At 45.4% G+C, this 20,813-nt stretch overlaps 1 protein-coding gene across 1 annotated transcript in view; it reads right to left on the reverse strand.

Moving 5' to 3' along the window:
• Positions 1–20,813, reverse strand: part of ELOA (elongin A) — a 42,602-nt gene that overhangs the window by 9,434 nt on the left and 12,355 nt on the right. Inside the window, exons 2-10 of the mRNA XM_056556611.1 lie at positions 19,585–19,641; positions 16,805–16,917; positions 15,790–16,702; positions 12,851–12,959; positions 12,609–12,767; positions 12,100–12,197; positions 11,231–11,411; positions 719–830; positions 469–620 (exon numbers count right to left, since the gene is read on the reverse strand). Coding sequence (XP_056412586.1) covers positions 469–620; positions 719–830; positions 11,231–11,411; positions 12,100–12,197; positions 12,609–12,767; positions 12,851–12,959; positions 15,790–16,702; positions 16,805–16,917; positions 19,585–19,641 — 1,894 coding nt within the window. The remainder of the gene's footprint in view (positions 1–468; positions 621–718; positions 831–11,230; positions 11,412–12,099; positions 12,198–12,608; positions 12,768–12,850; positions 12,960–15,789; positions 16,703–16,804; positions 16,918–19,584; positions 19,642–20,813) is intronic.

The raw sequence follows: 20,813 nt of genomic DNA on the forward strand, positions 1-20,813 counted from the left end.
GAGCTACACAGCAATGGGATTTAGGACCTGTGCCTTATAGAAACTATGTGTGACAGCTTAAAGGGGAACTCCAGAGGGAAACATATTTTAAAATCAACTGGTGCCAGAAAGTTAAACACATTTGTAAATAAATTGTATTTTAAAATCTTAAGCCTTCCAATACTTAGCTGCTGTATTCTCCACAGGAAGTTGTGTAGTTCTTTCCAGTCTGACCACAGTGCACTCTGCTGACACCTTTGTCCATGTCAGGAACTATCAGGAGCAGGAGCAAATCCCCCATAGCAAACCTCTCCCGCTTCAGACAGTTCCTGACACGGACAGAGGAGAGCACTGTGGTCAGACTGAAAAGAACTACATAACTTTCTCTGTAGTATACAGCAGCTAGGAGTACTGGGAGGCTTAACATTTCTTTTATTCTCCGAAGTACCCCTTTAATAGAAAATACATTGCAACAGCACCATTACTTACTTTTGACTTGTGGTTTACGTGGGTCATGTCCAGACTGAACAACACTGCTTGATGTGGGCACTGTACTGCTAGTACTTGGTCTGTCAAATGATTGGGGTTCCTCAGGGGACACACTGCTATAACTACTACTTGCTGGCATGAAGGGCTTAATCCTGTCAAGAGAGAGGCAAGTCAGGGTTTGAAATTGCACTAAGATCAATTAAGACATAGGTTGTCCCAAAAATTCTCAGTTACCCTCCTTTGTTTTTACCTTGGTTTGTCAGGGACAACTGCTGCTCCTGTTCCAAATTTTTCTTGCCTTCTACGCACATCCCGCGGGGGTTTCACTTCTGTATTCACAAATGCCATCTTGGCTTGTCGGACTGTCCAAAAATAATGGAAGTAAAAACACCCGTTAAAGTAAAGCAGTTTTCACAAAATGACCCTATTGTTTAAATCATGTTTTTATGTTAAACATACGGTATTTTATGAAATCTTTTTTTAACTTTCCATGTCATTATCTACATAAAAAATGTTTAAATCTTGCAGTATTTATTCCCGACACTTAGTATAATAATAAGAGGACACTTCCTGTTCTGTAGAAAAAACTTCTCAGTAATTTCATCATTCTTATCACAGACAGAATTACAATACATTTTGGCACCTGTATATAGATAAGACAGCATTTAGCATTCACAAATTCTGATCTACATAGATTACTGCTTACTGTCTGACGGGTTAAGTGATGATGCACTCCTTGGAGACCAGATAGTAAGTGGCGATCCATACAAAATTATGGGTGTTCTGCTACTCTATGCTTTACATTGCCACTTAACCCCATATAGCTAGAGGAGCAGAACACCTATCATTTTTTAAAGATTGTTGCTTACTGTCTGGCCCCAAAGGAGCGCATTGTCACTTAACCCCTCATACAGTAAGCAGTGTTATATAGAAATAAAAGATTATAGTCTGGCATGAAAAAGAGTGAAGTGGCTATGCACAGCATGTCCACTTATCTCCTTCTTGGCTGACTGGACAGGAGGTATACAATGTATGCCTCCTGCTCTGACCAAGCGGCTGTATCAGCACAGGCCAAGCTTAGGCGTTTTCTGCTCTTGAGTAGTAAATCCTGTTCACAGCAGGGACTCCAGTCATATTGACAGGAGTCTGGGCTCATGTACAGTAAACAGCAGTGCACCATGCATCACTGTTCAGTATATTGTGCATGGAATCGCAACAAAAGAAGTAGAGAAATAATCGGCAACTCACCGCGGCCAGCTGAGTAAATCTTCTTTTATTTCATACTCACAAAAATCTCATATGGGAAGAGGGTAGTGGGGGGACACAGGATGGCGACCAAGCTCCGTTTCGCACGATGTTCGTGCTTCCTTCCTTCCTGATGGCCGGAGGAAGCACGAACATCGTGCGAAACGGAGCTTGGTCGCCATCCTGTGTCCCCCCACTACCCTCTTCCCATATGAGATTTTTGTGAGTATGAAATAAAAGAAGATTTACTCAGCTGGCCGCGGTGAGTTGCCGATTATTTCTCTACTTCTTTTGTTGCGATTCCATGCACTATCGCTAGTCAGAGCACCACCTCCAGCAATCCTTAGTCCTAGTCTGCCGTGTAATCACCGTTCTGCAACTGAAGGGAAAGTAGTGCCGTGCTGTCCATCTATGAACTGTGTCTATATTGTTCATGGAGTTTAGCGGTGATGCTATGCACCAGACCAATGGAGAGTAATACCTGCATGTTTTCTGCGAGATAGTAGCATATTTGCTACTTATTGGGTGGTAAATCCGCTGCAGATTTCACATAGCTAAATCAGCTGCATAAAATCCACAGTGGACTTGCTATGTGTGAACACACCCCTATACTAGTAGTACTCTTTGTTTGCCTTTGGGGTTGTATTTACTTTATGTTATAAACTGGCTGTTTAAGTACTTTTTCCAGCTTTCTACTATTCAGGGATATATTTATCTTTTCACCAGATGGTTATTGTGACTACATTGTATCAAAAAACATCCTGTTTTTCTCTTTTTTTATACTCCTGTGTGTGTGTGTGGGGGGGGGGTTGACTTTACTATATACTTTGATGCAATAAAGATGTAGTTTCTAATTAAAGTATGTGGTCACTCATTTTCTATGTAGGTTACACACACAGTAGTCTGGTTCGTATCTTTTACAGAGCAGATTAGTAAACATTTACAATGCGCACAGAAACAGTAAGTGAACCTTTTGAAATTACCTGGATTTCTGCATTGATAAAAAGTAATCTGATTGTTATTTAAGTCACAAATATAGACAAACATACTCTAACTAAACTATTAACACAAGGGGAGATCGAGGTGATCTGATGTGACACAAATACCCAATGTCTCTGATAGCTTAAATAGACGTAAAGGACTGAACACCCCTTCCCTTCTTTTTTAAACTAATAACACACAATCTATACTGTTCAAATTGATAAAACTGTACTGTTCATATTGATAACATTAAGTAAACATCCACAATGAAAGGACAAAATGCACATGAACCTCTATTTTAAAGAGTTCTCCAAGATCTTATTGTAAAAAGTTGTTGTAATTCCGTGGTGAATGGCTGTGCTGTCAATTCCCTAACCCTACAGAAATGTGGCGCCACAGGACTGGAGCTCCATGATAACAGCAGTGTCAGGGAAGCAAGGAAGGTAAATATATGACTTTTTTTCTTATAAAAGGGGTTGTCCAGAAATCAAAAAAGGTCTTACCTATTCTGCTCCCCAGCGCTTATTTCCACCCTTTGCATGTCTCAAAAGTATTTCCTCCAAAATAAGAGGGGTCTGGTGCCAGTTGCAATTACTGTGTGCAGATGAAACTACACTCGTACAGAATCACCTGTAGATGCATGATGTTGCCAATGTTGGTCATCTCAATCAGGCATTGTTTCACCCACACGAGATGATCGTGACTGGCACCCCTCCCCTCTCGTTTAAAAATATTTACTTCTAAGAAGTGGATTGGGTGGAAATGGACAATGGGGTGAAGAACAGGTCAGGACTCAGGACTTGCCTGAGTACCCATTTAAGAAAACAAGAGCACAATAAACAATCTTGAAATAGGGTAGAAAGGACTCAAGGATAACCAAAAAAAAAAGACATACAAAAATCCCTACAAACTTTAAAACCTTTGTTCACGTGTCCATGGTGTTTATGGAAAGACATGACATAGGAAGCCTCTGCTGTTCAAAAAAACCAAACATTGCAACCTGTCTTAAGTTTGCCCATGACCACATGCTGGGACCTCTGCAATGTCTGAACATCCCTGTGCACGGACCACAGGGTTGACTTGCCCATCCATGCATTTTTTATGGGAGCGCCAGGGACACACAAGTACAACACTCATGTTCCTCCGGCGCTCCCATTGAGAGTAACTGGAGGGGGCATGTCTACCTTGCGCTCTATACACAAGACAATACGGTGCCGTTCTGTAGATAAAGGGAGGAATAAGTTTGCAAACGCTGGAGTATCCCTTTAACATAAATGCACAACACCAAGGTTATGTTCACACTGGAAATTGCAGAAATCCTGATCCATGAGTAAAATGAAGCAGAAATGAAGCAGAATTTTGACTTATTTGGCATGGAATTTTAAGTGGGATTTGGCTCAGAAATTTTAAGTCCGATTGACTTAATGGTATTTTTCTTGTGGACTTCAGCGAAAGAATTCACATGTCCATTCTTCTGGTGGAATTCAGATCCACATCAGAAATTTACATGGGGAAATTACTGTGTGAACACAGTCCAGAGAAATCCCATTAAAATCACTTGGTGTCTGATTTAAGACGGAATCTGCGTCAAATTCCTTGCAGATTCTGTAAAAAAATTTTTAGCATGTAGTAGCCCTAAGTTTACAGAACTAAGAATGCTGCAAACTAACACAAACACCTCAACCAAACTGTGAAGCAGAGTGGAGGGAGCATCAAGGTTTGAGGGTGATTTGCGAATGTGAAGGCAGAAGTCCATGACCTTAAGCTGAAGAAACATTTTGTAATGCAAACAGACCATGACACCATGACAAAGCACACAAGTAAATCAACTAAAGAAAGGTTGAAAAAGAAAGAGATTTGTGTTTTACAATTGGAAAGTCAGGGTTTTAACCTTAAAGTGCATCTATCACATGAAATGAAGTTGGTAAACTGGCCACACAAAGTGTACGGTATTAAAGTCTATATTCCTTTCTTATTTATTTCCTTTAAAAAAAGCTTTTTTTATAGTCAGGGACAGGAATGGCCCAGGGTCCACTATGTCCCAAGGCTGCATTGCCTCTCACCGCTGACATCACCGCATCCTGTGTGTGTGATACTTAAAGGAGTACTCTGCCCCTAGACATCTTATGCCCTATCCAAAGGAATGTCTGAAAGCAGGGGTCCCGCCGCCGGGGACTCCCACAATCTCAGCTGCGGCAACCCAGACATCCGATGCACGGACCGAACTTCACGCCGTACCGGAAGACTGGTGATGGGGGGTGGAGACTCGTGATGTCACAGCCGCGCCCCGCTTGTGACATCACGGCCATGCCCCCTCAATACAAGTCTATGGGAGGGGACGTGACTGCCGTGACCTCACAAGGCTCTGTCGCTGCACTCGGCGCTTTAAACGGTGGCCCCAAGAACGGGACCCCCGTGATCAGACATCTTATGCCCTATCCTTTGGATAGGGATAAGATGTCTAGGGGCGGAGTACCTCTTTAAGACAAGCGCAGAGCTAGGGAACGCTCAGAGACTGACCATGCAGGCACATGCACGGGAGTACTGTGTGTCCATTACACACACAGGAGATGCCATGACATTAGCGGAGACAGGAAATAAAGTAGGAAATGGACTATAGATGTTAATACCGTACACATTATGTGACCGGTATAACAACTATATTTCATGTGACAGATGCATTTTAAAGGAATCTGTCAGCTCTATTTGCTGCTAAGAGCCACAGTCTAGTGCGCCTCCTTGCTTGCCCTGACCCCTTATCACTTCCTTGACTGATATACACAGCTCTGTATGTCAAAGAGGTGCTAGGAGGTGACGACGAGGGAGGAGACATGCCAGGCTGTGGCACTTGAAAAGTTTGGCCCCTTGACGCTTGGCGGAGAAATAAAAAGACCACAGTTTATTAGTAATCAATGCAGAAATTAAGGTAATTCCAGAGAGCTCCCTTACTTTCTCGGTCACCTTATTGGGGGACAGAGACCATGGGTATTATGTTGCTGACACTAGGTAAAAAAAGAAGTTGGCTCCTCCCAGCAGGATATACCCGCCCACAGGCACAGAGCTAATTAGTTTTAGCTTAATATCAGTAGGAGGCAAACACGGGTCTGGAGCTCTCCAGACCTGGTCTTTTTCTTGTTTTATAGTTAGGGATGTTTAGTTAGTTTTTTTCATTCCTTTTATATTCTGTCTTCAGGTGTGGGTTCAGGAGCATGGCGCTACCTGTTCCCCCCTACTGCAATGAAGGGGCACGGTACATAGAGTATGGACCATCAACCCCTTCTCGCCAACAGCCAGCACCAGGGTAGTACCTCGTGTCCGGGTCCCCTCTTGCCCCTGCTCACCCTGCTATGACAGCCTGGCATAATGCAGTGTGGCGTTAAGCTGGCCGAAGACTCCATCAGGTGAGTATGAGTGGACATGGTAGGTGAGTATTTCCCCTCCCCGTCCATTCCCAGGGTGGCTGTGCTCACCAACTGCTTCTGCAGTGGGCTGCCCGCACGTTTTACCGCAGTGGGGGTTGGTGCACTTATCCCTGCACTGATTCCCGCCGGCCTGCACTTACACTCGCTGGCGGCCATGATGGTCGGACGGGAAAACGGAGTATAGCTCCGCCCCCTGTCCCCTCTCCTATGTGCGGGAACTTGTGCCGGGGGTTGTTCATTCTTCTTCCCCCGCGGGATATTCTCCATCAGCCCATTGAGGCAGGGCACCATGCGTCCCTGCTGTCGGCAGTGCCGACTATGCTCTGTATACGGCGGATAGGCGGGGAGTCCTCCGGCGCTTATGGCGCCGCTTCCAGAGTTTGCTGAAGCCGGGCATACAATAAGTGTCCCATGCGTCCTGTTGTCGGCAGCGCCGACTATGCTCAGTTTCCAGCGGTTGGCAGGGGAGACCTCCAGCACTTCTTGCACCGCTACCAGGGCATATTTCCCTGGCTCCTCTGAGCGGGACACGCTCCAGCAGAGTTGTCGCTGTCAACCGGGGACTCGCATCCTCCCGCCGCCTGCAGCTAACTTCGTCAGCCGGTGGCCTTTTTGCTGTGCGGGGAGTCTGCGCTTCCCTCCGCCCTCCTCCCCTCTCCTGCAGAGTGTCCTGTGCAGCTAGGCACCATTATTGCACAGCAAGGACGACCTGCACAGCAGTCCCTGTCCTCTCCTTGCTCACTCTGTCGGCTGGAAGAGAGGAGGAGGTTAACAGCGGCACGCATACTGGCGAACAGTACCATTTTGTGCCAAATGCTGTCTGCATTAGGCCCCGCCCCTTCTCCCCGCAGTCCGCGATCGGAGGGTTTAAACACTCTCCTCTCATTAGTATGGCGCACTGTGGGAGGGTGGATTATGGGGCACCAGTAACCGCTGCCCTGTTTTCTCCCCATGCTGCAGCCACTGGGCTATTATTATCTGCCCACGGCTGCGTTCCATTTCTTCAAACCCCAGGCGTGCTTCAGGGTTTATCCCCCCCTTACTCCATGGAGGGCGCAGGGTGACATGGACAGCACATACTATTCTCCCGTGCTGATCGGGCGGCGCTGCTTCTCCCCGCCCCTCCTGGGTTTCTGTTGATCTTTGTTTCAATTAAAAAAAAAAAAACCTTCTCATGGGCCCTCCAATGGCTGAATGGTGTATTGGTGTACAGCACTGTGCAGTACAGAGCTACCCCCCCCCCCCTCTAGTGGCCAAAAGTAGTTACTACTACATTGTTTTCCTATGGTATTCTCCCCAGATCCTGTGCCTTTTGGCGGATCAAATGTAGTATCCGTTATATAAGTTTATCAGTTTAATTTATTTATTTTTCAGATGCTGGCTTCAACAGCACATATACCAAAAAACAATAAATAAATTAATGAATATAATAAATTAACAGAAAAATTGGAACGATACTGTGCAGTCTGCATGACGCCTGCACTTGGATGACTGCAAATTTGTGAAGCGTCCATGTGTATATGGTCCCCATCTGGAGACCATATACTAAGTGTTTTTTTTACAACGGGGGCCGAAGCCTGCTTCCATCGCCCTATGCATTGCCTGATATAGCAGTATCTTCGGGTACAGGGCTCCATTTCCCCTCTACTCTCAGCTTTGAGCATAGGTGTTTTGCCGTAGGGGGTTGTAACGGACAGTGTGGTTTAAACCTGACTGTCCCCTTTTCTAAATGGAAGGTTTGGCCTTGAGTCTGGGTGTTTGTGGAGCTAACATTCATACTGTACTAACTTGATTACATAGCCTGCAAGCCTAGAGTCCACACTATGTACTTTCTAGCCCATTTCCTGAGCAACTGCTTCAGGCCTTGGTCCGTTTTCCACAGCCACCTGTTGGTCAACTTCATGGGGGTATCGGGTTTTTACAGAGGTACAGAATTAGAAATGATCATACGCATGGCTCGCAACCCTGCCCTTCCCGTCCCTTGTGTTATACCTATTAACCGGGCGGCAGCCTGCCCAAGTCTCCATCACCCTGCTACCTGTGCGAGGTGGCTGAAAGGGGTGCCCCGACTTGTGTAACAGACACTTTGCACCTACCATGGGGATAATATCAAATAGACCCTTTCTAACGCCCATGGGGAGCGTGTCATCTGCTGCAGGCAGCTGCAGTTCCAGTACTCCACTGCGAGTGGGAGTTGACCGATGTGCAATGGACCCTCTACGTATCCTGCAGGAAGCGTGATGCCTGCCGCATCCACAGTTCTAGTACCTCACAATACGTGTGGGCAGACCAATGTAGCATGGACCCATTACTATGCCCGTGGAGAGCATGGTGTCTCGCAACATGTGGAGCCGCAGTTCCGGTACTCCACTGTGAGTGAGAGTTGACTGATGTACAATGGACCCTCTACAACTCCTGCGGGGAGCGTGTGGCCTGCCACATCCGTAGTTCCGGTACCTCACTTTACGTGTGGATAGACCGATGTCGCATGCGCCTCATGTGGTCATTGCATTTCTCCTCTCTGGTATTGTTAGCCTTATCTGAAACCTGCTATGGCTGGTTCAGTTATCTCATTCCTCCCTACCGCTGCCGGACGTGGGGTAACTTGGTGGGCTGTCAACTATCGGGATTTCAGCCCTTCTGCTTCTCCTTACTAGACGGAGTTGTGCAGGTCTTGTGCGATTCCTGCCTTTGCTTTTGCAGCCGCCATCCTTCGGCCTCCTATTATGGGATGGTTTGTTGCTTTGGTTTTATTCTTCTTCTCCCTGCCATTGTCCTTCCCCTTCGGTGGAGTGCTGCAGGATTGGCGTAGTTACAGCTGTTGCTGTCCTAGCCTTCTAGTTGCCTTTCCCTAGGGGCTCGTTAGCACTGCTAGGGCAGTTCTGCCTCACAATTCCCACTCATGGCTGTGCTGGTGCGGTTCAGTCTGGATCGGTCTCATGTCTTCATTTCCATTTGCAGTGAGGGTGCTCTCTGTTTGACCTCAGCTCTTCTCTCCAGCAGTCTCTGCTTGGGGTATCTCAGGTCCGTCCTCCTGTGGCTCTTCTGTTTTGGCCACCTTTGGATCCTCGAGGTTCCGGTTGCGGCATGTCAATCCTCCAGCTTGTTGACTGCCGGTTGTTCCGTGCTTGGATATTTGTCTTAGTGGGCGACTCCTTCATCCAGACTGTGCCTTCTGTTCCGTCGCATTCTAACTTTGGCTGGACTGGCACCTCAGCTTGGTCCCCTTTGTCACTTGGTTTTTCTGGGATGTTTCCTCCTAGAGTCTTCCGGTCAGTTCTGACCGTTGGGATCCAGTGCTGGTTTAAACTTGTCTGTTCTCTTGTCTCCTGCATCTGGGAGTGCTGGGCGGCGCAGTGATTAGCAGGGCCTGTCCCACTGCCCGCTTTTCTCTCTAGGGTATAGGGCTCCTTCCCTTTGTGGTTCTAGACTCGTTCGGGACCTTCTCCCTCAAGATTCTACCTTTTCAGGGCCTTCATGCTTTGTCCTGCCTTTCAGGGGACTGTTCCTTGTCTCATTGTCCGGGATGGGTTTCATGATACTTCAACCTTGGTGGCCTTGGCAGACCTTCCTGTCCCAGTTTTCTCCGCTAGTCCTGCATTGCATGGTTTCCCTCCATCTCTCCCACTCCGGTCTCTGTCTGGGCACATGTCGCCTGAGGTGTTTTGCTCTGACTTGGGTTTGCTCGATATTAGCTGGTGTTGGACTACCAGATCCCTCAACTTGTTCCGGATCTGGGAAACTGGTGCTGATGGTGGCTGCTCTAGTGTTGCCAGACAGATTTTGCCTTCTCCCGGCCGGTTTGCGTCCCTTCGCCTCTCTGGGGCCGTGCGGACCTTGTGGCCGAGGGCCTTTAGATCATCCAGGTTACCCATCTGACCAATACGCGTTTCCTAGACAAGCATAGTCTTTCCTGTCGTGCACTTTTCCCCCACCTTCCGGCATACTCTTTGAGTTTTCTTTTCCGCCCGGTTTCTCGCAGGGTGGTTTTCGGACTGTGGCTTTGGTGCCTGAGCCTCTTGGTCGGGTGGTCTGCAGTGTGGTCCATGCCCTAGCCTTCTATCTGGCCGGCTCGCCCTTGTCTGGACACGGATCTTATGTTGTAATTCTCTTCAGCTATTCCAGCAGCTTCTGGTTTATGCCTTCTTTCCTTCTTGTTGGTCAAGCTCCTGCTGTTGAGGCTTGCCTCCTCACAGGGCTTTCCCTTTTGAGCCTCTCAGGCTCATTTTTCTTATGGCAGTTAGCGGTTCCTCTAGTTCTCTTGTTGCTCTCTTCAGCTTTTTGGTCGGGCTTTGGTGGTCCTACGTCTTTTCGATGTAAGTCAATTCCGCTCTCCTTCCAGGACGTTGCTTAGCCCAGCGGACCTCCTGGATGACCATTTCTCCTTGCATTTGGTCGGCTGTCGGATCCCAGTATCTGCAAGGTTTCCTCCTTCAGGTTCTAGCTCTCCCCTCATGTTTTGTGGGGGCTTCCAGGTGGTTGGTTTCTGGATTCCGATTCCTCTGGGCCTTGTCCACATTCCTCTGCAGATGGATGTATTCAGTCTCTGGACTGATTCCCTTTCTCTGGCATTTGTTTTTCCCACCCCAGGGACTGCTTTGGTACGTCCCATGGTCTCTGTGTTCCCCAATAAGGCGAGTGAGAAAAGGAGATTTTTTTTCTCGTAGCCTTCATTGGGGAACACAGCACCCACCAATTTATGGTTCCTGGTCAGGTTGTTTGATACCTGTTGTTACTTTATAATGTCCTTCAAACTCATATCCTTTGTTGTTTGGCTTCTCCTACTGCTTTGTGACACAACTGATTAGCTCTGTGCCTGTGGGTGGGTATATCCTGCTGGGAGGAGCCGACTTCTTTTTTTTGCCTAGTGTCAGCCTCCTAGTGGAAGCAGCATAATACCCATGGTCTCTGTGTTCCCCAATGAAGGCTACGAGAAAGAGAGATTTTACGGTGAGTATAAAAATCTCCTTTTTTTCTCGCAACTGTCTATAAAAATAGTGTACCGATTTTTATGAGTTTTACACAAAGCATATGGCTCTCACATACAGGGTACATATGGTCACATGACTGAAACTTACAATTTCTTAAATGAGTACTGTATCTCTAAATCTCACCTTTGGGTTTGTTTGCATGTGAGGAACGGATATTCTGAGTTAGCATAACCAGCCTGTGCTCCCGAGCTTCATGAAGGCGGAGATACAACTCTCTCCAGGTCTCATACTCATCTGGCCTCTGATTTCTGAAATCTCTTTGACAGTGATTTTTCCATAGTTGATCTGTGTCCTCAATAAGTACCTAATTTAAAAAGTTATATTTGCTGAAATTTAAAGGTCAGTAAACAATAAGGATCAACACATATTTTCTTTGAGCCACCCAAAGATGTTTGTCCATGTTTATTTATTCACCCTCATGACACGTAGCCAGGAGTAATAGTGAATGTATCTACAGTAGGTTGCCATGCATGCTTTCAGTGAAGAAAGACACAAAAGATGACTAGATGAAGATTGCTCTTCTAACAAGAGGGGTAACAAGCAGATCATTGCCAGCCTTGTTTATTCACCTAGACAAACCTTTAGCCCTATGTCACAACATAGTAGCAAGGAGTAGGTACTGCTCTGTGATTGGCCAAAGAAGTAAGGGAAAGAAAGTCTATTTGTGAGAACTACAGGCAAATAGCCTGTTCCAGTCCCCTGTGCACCACTGAGGGGACTCCCAGAGGCTTTACAGCACTGAAACCACTAAAATCACTGTTGTTACCACTCTGAAGGGTTAATTTAACCAAACCATGCAGGCTTGAAAATATAGGTGCACTTTAAATTTAAGTCTGACAAGAAAATGTATTTACTTACTTTTTATGATACAGGTTATATAGCAGTTTTTAGGCTTGTTTGCCTAATCATATAAAGTGTATTGTTTACATTATTCAGTTTACAACATGTAATAATAATTTTTTTTAGCATATTAGCGATAATGGTAAACTCACATGATTGCAATCCTCTATCCGGTACAACTGCTCTGGGGTGCACTTCTCCAGGACTGGCTCTAGCATTGTAAAAGGTACACCCCCAACCTCATAGATAGCTGAAAACAGAAAGGTAATATTAAAAACAAATAAGTAAAAACATAATATTATTTTCCATTATACAGCAAAGTAAAAGTGTTGGTCTGTGCATTCAATAATCCGCCATGAATTACAAATAAAAATTATGCACTAGAGGTTTACATAAAATCCTCGGAATTAAATGGATATAAACCTAGAAACTGTTACACACAAATCAGTACTTAGCACTTTGGCAAATATATAAGCTCTAAAAGAGGTAACTAGACCAAAAATATCCATGCAGTTCAATGTATACAAAAAAAAAAAAAACAACGCACAAAATTTCTGCTACAGGTGGATAAATATATCTAAAGCCTTAAATGTGCTTTTCTATATAAACAAGCACCTAAACTCCACAACTGTACGATACCTACATGACACTTTAAACTTACAGTCTATGTTGTTAGCTAGGACTCTGATACACTGTTGGTAGAGGGACATCATCTTTGGCAAGTACGCAGATTTAGATCCAGAATACACCTGCATTTTCGAGTTTAACCTACGTCCAGTAAATCCATTCCCCTCATCTTCCTCTTGGGCATACAATGGAGCTAGGAAACAATAAAAAAAAAAATCAGATACAGAATACTCAACATTACTTACAGTTACTCACATCTTCATCACAGTCTCTTACCTTTCCTCTTATTTGACAAGTTGGGAACAGTTTCAATTGAAGGAAGAGGTCGATAATTTGGCTGAATAGTTGGCAATGGTATATCAGGTAGAACAGGGACTTGGTCTATCTGTAAAGTAGTGACACAAAAATGCAAGTTACTATTAAAAGAAATGAATGTTGTGCAATATACCTAATAAAGGGTAGGATCACATGTGCCATATTTTGCTGCGTATTTCTGCAGCTGATTTTGCAACCCATTTACTTAAATTGGTAGGAAAATATGCAGCAGCATAAATGGAGCAAAATACGGAAGTGGAAAATATAGGGAAAACCTTAGTAAATACCGTGGAAAATACTTTGTAGGGAATTAAAACCCACAAAGAAACCTACACAACACTCTTAGTAAATGAGGGCCATTATGTAAGTTTAAATGATAGATATGGTCCTGTATCACAGACATTCTCTGCAGTGTTTTATGTATAAATGAGAACCCAGCCAGTTGCCATTTCCAGAGTATTAAATGTATGGTTAGTATTAACCATGAGTAATAGTCTGTGGAATTGAAAGATGTGAGCCTTTTTTACAACGTTGTGATATTCATAACCAGTCCTTAAAGCGTTGGTGTCATTAAAGGAGTAGTCCAGTGGTGACCCAGTGGTGAACAACTTATCCCCTATCCTAAGGATAGGGGATAAGTTGCAGATCGCAGGGGGTCCGACCGCTGGGGCCCCCTGCGATCTCCTGTACGGAGCCCCGACAGCCCACGGGAAGGGGGCGTGTCGACCTCCGCACGAAGCGGCGGCCGACACGCCCCCTCAATACAACTCTATGGCAGAGCCGAAGCGCTGCCTTCGGCAATCTCCGGCTCTGCCATAGAGATGTATTGAGGGGGCGTGTCGGCCGCCGCTTCGTGCGGAGGTCGACACCCGCTATCTGGCCGGAGAGCCGGGGCCCCGTACAGAGAGATCGCAAAGGGCCCCAGCGGTCGGACCCCCCGCGATCTCAAACTTATCCCCTATCCTTAGGATAGGAGATAAGTTTTTCACCACTGGACTACCCCTTTAACAAAAAATTTTGACAACTTATTCAGACATGTCAAGAATTTAGATCGCACAGGGTCTCAGTGCAGAGACCCGCTGCGATCATGAGTAATAGCCAGCTGGCTGCTCGATCTGACACATTCACTTCATGGAGTGAATGAGTGGCATCTGGTGAACAGCTGCACACTTCAGTAGGCTATTACTTGCTATGGCAGTGGGTCTCAAGACTGAGAACCAAAGCAATCTAAACCTTCGATATGTTTGGACGACCTTTCAAAAGTTTATATTAATGACACTAACGCTTTAAGGACTGGTTAAAAACATCATGGTGGACAGCCATATTGTACATATAGAGAAGTATTTTCATTACATCAATGGAAAGTCGAATAGGTAACTCCCTGCACCCCTACTTCCTGGAAGCAACCAGTTTACATTTCAGAGGTGCGCCGTGATTCGTTTTGACTACTGTTATTGTGTTTCATTTACTTAATTGACTTACTTGTGCCTTTCTTAGCCGCATATTAGTTTTGTTTTGGTCCTGCCCTGGATCATGTGACTGGAAAACAGACTCACTGAAACTTACAGTGAGTTATGGGAGCAAGGGAAGGCTCAATCTCTATTCACTCTAACGAAAGTCAAATTAATGCCCCATTGGAATGAATAGAGAAAGTGTAGCCTTAGCCTGGTCCCGGACTGGACTGGAACAGAGCAGATAACTGGCTCATAAAGACACAAGTAAGTAAATTAAGTAGCTACAATGTACATAGTGGAGGAGACTCCCAGAATAACATTTTTATGGGGAGTGCTTTGTTAACTGTCCACTTAGCGCTGTCAGCTGAATACAAACAGAATACGATATACTACAAATGTAACCGACATACAGAAATAGTGAACACACATGAGTATCAGTAAGCGTGCACTCATACAGGGCTCATGCACACAAGCATACAGAATCAGTACAGTAAAGGAATATCAAGCTCATATTGCACAACCCTACCATGTACTATACTGAAACTGTATCTACATATAGTCATATTATTTTAACATTTAAAAATACTGTAAAAATATTAATCATTATTGAGGTAATAAAGGGAATTCTTCTTAGGGTAGCTGCGTATTTGCTGCTGCCTATTTTCCTACCTATTGAAGTCAATGGGTAGCAAAATCAGATGCATGAAATATGCAGCAAAATACTCAGCAAAATACCCTACCTTTAAAGGGGTTGTCTCATGCCAACCCCCTAAATAGGACAAAAAGACTTCATAGAGGGGGTGGGTCCCATACTTCTATGTAAAAATGGCTATAGCTTTAGCTGATCTGGCACATCCAAGTATTACATAGACAGGCCTTCACATAAGTAGTCACAATGTTAGCCTGGACACAGCTTCTCTAAGTGTTTACAGCTAGACCCATGGTGAACAGCTGATCACTGAACTGACTTCTCTTTAAAAATGTTATTCTAAGAGGGTAATACAAAGGAAAACATAAAATTTTTGGTTTCTGTAACATAACATTTTTGGTTTGTGTTGTATTTTCAAAAACTAAAATTATATACAATTGCTTTTTTAAAAATACTTATATGATTGACAGTAGTGTGAACAGAAGCTTAGCCATAGCATGCCAAAGAGGCTATGTTCACACTGCAGAATTTCCGTGTGGAATTCTGCACAGAGATTCTGCAGCAGCAGAGTCCCACTGATTTCCATGGGATTCTGCTGCACTGTTCACATAGCAGAATTTTAGCATCAGAAACATCTAGCACAGAAATTCAAATACCGGTGTCTGCAGAAAGAAAAGACATGTCTATTCTTCCTGTGGAAAACACACAGAATGCATTCCCCAGCATTCCTAGTGCCCACTGGTTATGCGGGCTCTTTGGCAACTAAAGCAAACTCAGTACGATTACATTTGCCTGACCTTGGGCTCCTTCTTTTCCTTTTTTTCAGGTCTTTGTTGTTTTGACTTGCTTTTCTCTTTACGTTCTTCTTTACTCTCGCTGTGTTTCTTGGTGCTTTTTTCTGGTACTGAAGATGTCGCCTTCACCGTTGGCTTCTTCTTCTTTTTAGCGCTCTGGGGTTGGTCATAGCTGAGATAGGACTCAAAAGACATTGTTGGCTGCTCAAATTCATCTTCGGGTTCAGGTTCTGGGGGTGGGAGAGAGAGTTTAATAGATTTCCTATCATGTGTTCCTGAGTCATTTGGTTGGGATTTACTTTTGGTTTTATTTGATTTGTCCTTGATCACTAGATTTTTTTCAGATACTTTTCCTTTCTCAACAGACTCCAATCCTGTTTTGTGTTTATCTGGTTTTGATTTCTCGTGATGTTTCACTGTTTTGGCATCTAAAACATCATCTGTTTGGCTCTTTGAAACACTATGTCTATTCTTGTCCTTTTTGTGAGCACGGTCTTTGCTCTCCGGAGATAACAACTTGTCCCGACTACTCCCCGCATGGGATGGAAATTCTCTCTGTGGTTCCTTTGAGACTAATTTCTCTTTCTTTATTTCTGGGTTAAGATTCTTTGTGTCTGATCTGTGTTTTTCCTTGTAAGGGGATTTGTGCTCTTGATTTTCTTTGAGGAAGGTTTTGTCTGTGGACATACTTGGAGGACTGTAGGTGAGTTCAGGGGAATATCCTCCACTTTCCTCAAAATCCTCTTGGTCTGAATACTGTTGCCAAGTTTCCTCTTTTCCTGATCCACTGTGTGAGAGATACCTTTCGTCACTTTCATCTTCATACTCTTCATCATCTTGTACAGGGGATGGAGATCGTGGCCTCTTCCGTGTGCTGCTTTTACTGTGTTCACGTTCTTCAACTTCAACTGCAGTTCTACATTAAAAATTTAAAAGAGTAAAAAACACATTAAGTAAGCAGTTTTGAATGTACAGGCATCTTTTAGCTATTAAGCAAAGCATTTGCAAACACTTTTACCTTGGAATCTCCTGTGGCACTAGTTTTTTCCATTGAGCAACTAAGTTCCTAGCAAGCTCTCCCACTAGTTCATGCTTTCGCAGTCCATTTACAGTCTTCCCAATGCCAGTGTCCTATATAAGGCACCATAGAATATGCAGGTTAAATTACCAGTTACATACATCACTTTCAGTATATATACATAAAGTAGCCTGTGTAGTATTCAGATTTTCAAGGGTTAAGTGGGCTCTCCAGCCTTGTGTATATAACACTTATCAAGAAAAAGTCAGTTAATGGAAGCAGTGTTGTATACAGCCAGAGGCTAAAAACCTGTACACACTACTAAAAGCTGAGGGTTTGCTTCAATCTACCCAGTATAGGTATTTATATCAGCCAAGGCATCAGACTGATAGCTCTTACCTATTATGTGTAAACGTTTATTGATCGTAAGCAGAGATTTTAAATATTGTTAACAAATGAAAGTACATCAAAATATTACATAACTACTTAATACAGTTATTAAACCTTATTAATATGAAAGAGTAACGTGTACCTGTGTAACCTTTGACATGTCACATAGACATGAATATAAAGAACAAAATAGGGGGTACCGTATATACTCGAGTATTAGCCGACCCGAATATTAGCCGAGGCCCCTAATTTCACCCCAAAAACTAAGGATCGACCGATATCGTTTTTTTAGGGCCGATACCGATAATCGGTGGAGGTTAGGGCCGATAGCCGATAACTTATACCGATATTCCGGTATAAGTTATCGGCTATTTATCCCCCCTCGACACCGCTGCAGAGCATTGATTTAAAGCGGGCGCTTTAAATCAATGCACTGCAGTGGGTTTTGCGGGGCCATAGGCCGCCGCCACCACCCGCTTCTCTCCCCCTACCTTTCAGGGTGGTCCAGGCCATCCATCCATCCATCGTTCCTGTACTGTCCGGGGGCATTCCGGGTGGAGGGTGAACCGGTCCTGGCTGTTCTTCTTCTCCGGCGGTCATCTTCTCCACTCCGGGCGGGCTCCGGCCTAGTACGCTGCATAGACGCCGCTGCGCAGTGACGCCCGTGCGCAGCGACGCACCTGACGTCACGGCGTAGCGGCGTCTATCCAGCGTACTAGGCCGGAGCCTGCCCGGAGTGGAGAAGAAGACCGTGGGAGGACAGCCCGGATCGGTTCACTCTTCACCCGGAATGCCCCCGGACACTACAGGAACGATGGATGGCCCGGACCACCCCCATTACGGGTAAGTTACATTTTTTTTTTTATTGACTCGGAGGGTGGGGGAGGGGCCCGACCGGTATAGCGGTATGGGCAAAAATCCATACCGGTATACCGCCCAGCACTACAGTACGGGGTGTGACGCGGTGCGGTTGGTCGGGGGGCGGTCGCGGTGCGGTTGGTCGGGGGGCGTGTGCGGGGGGCGGGGCATTATCGGCTTATCGACAAGGTAATTGCCGATACAGATAATCCCCAAAATCGTGATTATCGGCCATACCGATAATCGGTCGATCCCTACCAAAAACCCAGGAAAAGTTATTGACTCGACCATAAGCCTAGGGTGGAAAATACATCATCCCCCCATGTCATCATCCAGACCCCCGTCATCATCCCCCCCCCCCCCGCTTCATCATCATCGCCTGTCAATCCCTTCATCAGTGGTCTTCAACCTGCGGACCTCCAGATGTTGCAAAACTACAACTCCCAGCATGCCCGGACAGCCATCGGCTGTCCGGGCATGCTGGGAGTTGTAATTTTGAAACCTCTGGAGGTCCGCAGGTTGAAGACCACTGCGGCCTTCGTCATCATCCAGACACCCCCTTTAGTTTTCTACTCCCCTCCCCTCAGTGGGAAGGAAGGGTGTGCTGGTCCGGGTCATCTATGCTGCAGGGTGGAGAGGGTTAGTCGTTCCGGGCTGTCCATTTTCACCAGGGGGGGGGCCCTCTTCTCCGCGCTCCATGAACGTCCCTGTGCGTCATTGTCAAGGCAACGTCACTAGTCCGGGGCCGCGCGGAGAAGAGGCCCCCCCCGGTGAAAATGGACAGCCCGGAACAACTAACCCTCTCCACCCTGCAGCATAGATGGCCCGGACCAGCTCACCCTTCCTTCCCACCGAGGGGAGGTGAGTAGAAAACTAAAGGGGGTCTGGATGATGACGAAGGCCGCAGTGGTCTTCAACCTGCGGACCTCCAGAGGTTTCAAAACTACAACTCCCAGCATGCCCGGGCATGCTGGGAGTTGTAGTTTTGCAACATCTGGAGGTCCGCAGGTTGAAGACCACTGAGAGGGGATTGACAGGCGGAGAGTTCACTCGAGTATAAGCCGAGGGGGGCGTTTTCAGCACGAAAAATCGTGCTGAAAAACTCGGCTTATACTCGAGTATATACGGTACCCATGCCTTAACCTGGGGTAATCAGATGCAGGTCAGCAAGTCAGGGGTCTCATACTCTGGAATATAATACCCCCCCCCCCCAAAAAAAGTAAAACCTAAAAACTAAGGAAAGCTGGGGCCGAAACATAGCTTATGTGCTTTTAGGATGTCTATTTCTACCATAAATTAAATAAAAATGAAATTTAAACAAATTAAATAAAAATTTAAGTTTTGTAGACGATTTTTGCTCTCCTATTTGTTGGATGTCACAGAAACATGTCAAATGTTTTGATCGGCACTGAGACCCCCACAGATCAGGAGAACGAGTGGGGAGAAGTGTCATCTGTCATTGGATTTTCCTCAATGTGTGTTTTTACAATATACAGAGAATATTGTGAGAATCGCACAAGTTGTAAACTTACCACCAAAATATCAACAGTTATAGGCAACTCCGCTAATCTCTTCAATGTCTTCAGAAGCTGAGAGACAAAAAGAAAAAAGATAACTAGTAGTCATTGTTCACAACTCACAATTTATAGCTATAGGTCACGGCAGACAATTTTAAAGAGGAAAAGTATAACTGTCATTTCAAACAACTTTTTATAAATAGTACAAATGCATAAGAAACTCTGTAATATATCCTAGAAGAGAAATATTATCCCTTCTGCACTTACAAGGCTGTTTATATCTATATTAGCTGATATGGAATGCATACGTTGTCCGCCATCTTGATTTCTATTTCCCTTCTGATATGGTTTCCCAATGCTGACTACATTTTCCATGATGATTCTGGCTTTGTAGGGGAGGTTAACCCCGGACCAAGCCCATTTTCACCTTAAAGGGGTACTTCGCCCCTGGCATCTTATCCCCTATCCAAAGGATAGGGGATAAGATGTTAGATCACCGCGGTCCCGCTGCTGGGGACCCCGGGGATCGCCACTGCGGCACCCCGCCATCATTACTGCACAGAGCGAGTTCGCTCTGTGCGTAATGATGGGCGATACAGGGGCCGGACCAGCGTGACGTCATGGCTCCGCCCCTCATGACATCACGACCCGTCCCCTTAATGCCAGTCTATGGCAGGGGGCTTGACGACCGCCACGCCCCCTTCCCATAGACTTGAATTGACGGGGGCGGGCCGTGACATCACGAGGGGGCGGAGCCGTGATGTCACGATGCTCCAGCCCCTGTATTGCCCGTCATTACGTGCAGAGCGATCTCGCTCTGCGCAGTAGTGATAGCGGGGTGTTGCAGCAGCGATCCCTGGGGTCCCCAGCAGTGGGACCCCGGCGATCTGACATCTTATCCCCTATCCTTTGGATAGGGGATAAGATGTCTAGGGGCGGAGTACCCCTTTAAGGACCAGGCCAATTTTATTTTTGTGTTTTAATTTTTCCCTCCTCTCCTTCTAAAATCCATAACTCTTTTATATTTCCATCTACAGACCCATATTATTTATTTACCATAAAATGTACGACGAACCCAAAAAATTATTTTTATAGGGAGGAAATTTAAAGGAAAACCTAAATTTTGCACATTTTGGAGGGTTTCGTTTTCACACTGTACAATTTACGGTAAAAATGACGTGTTCTTTATTCTGTGGGTCAATACGATTAAAATGATACCCATGGCTAAATACTTTTATATTTTT

The sequence above is a fragment of the Hyla sarda genome, chromosome 2 (assembly GCF_029499605.1).
Source record: "Hyla sarda isolate aHylSar1 chromosome 2, aHylSar1.hap1, whole genome shotgun sequence".
Taxonomy (NCBI): Eukaryota; Metazoa; Chordata; class Amphibia; order Anura; family Hylidae; genus Hyla; species Hyla sarda.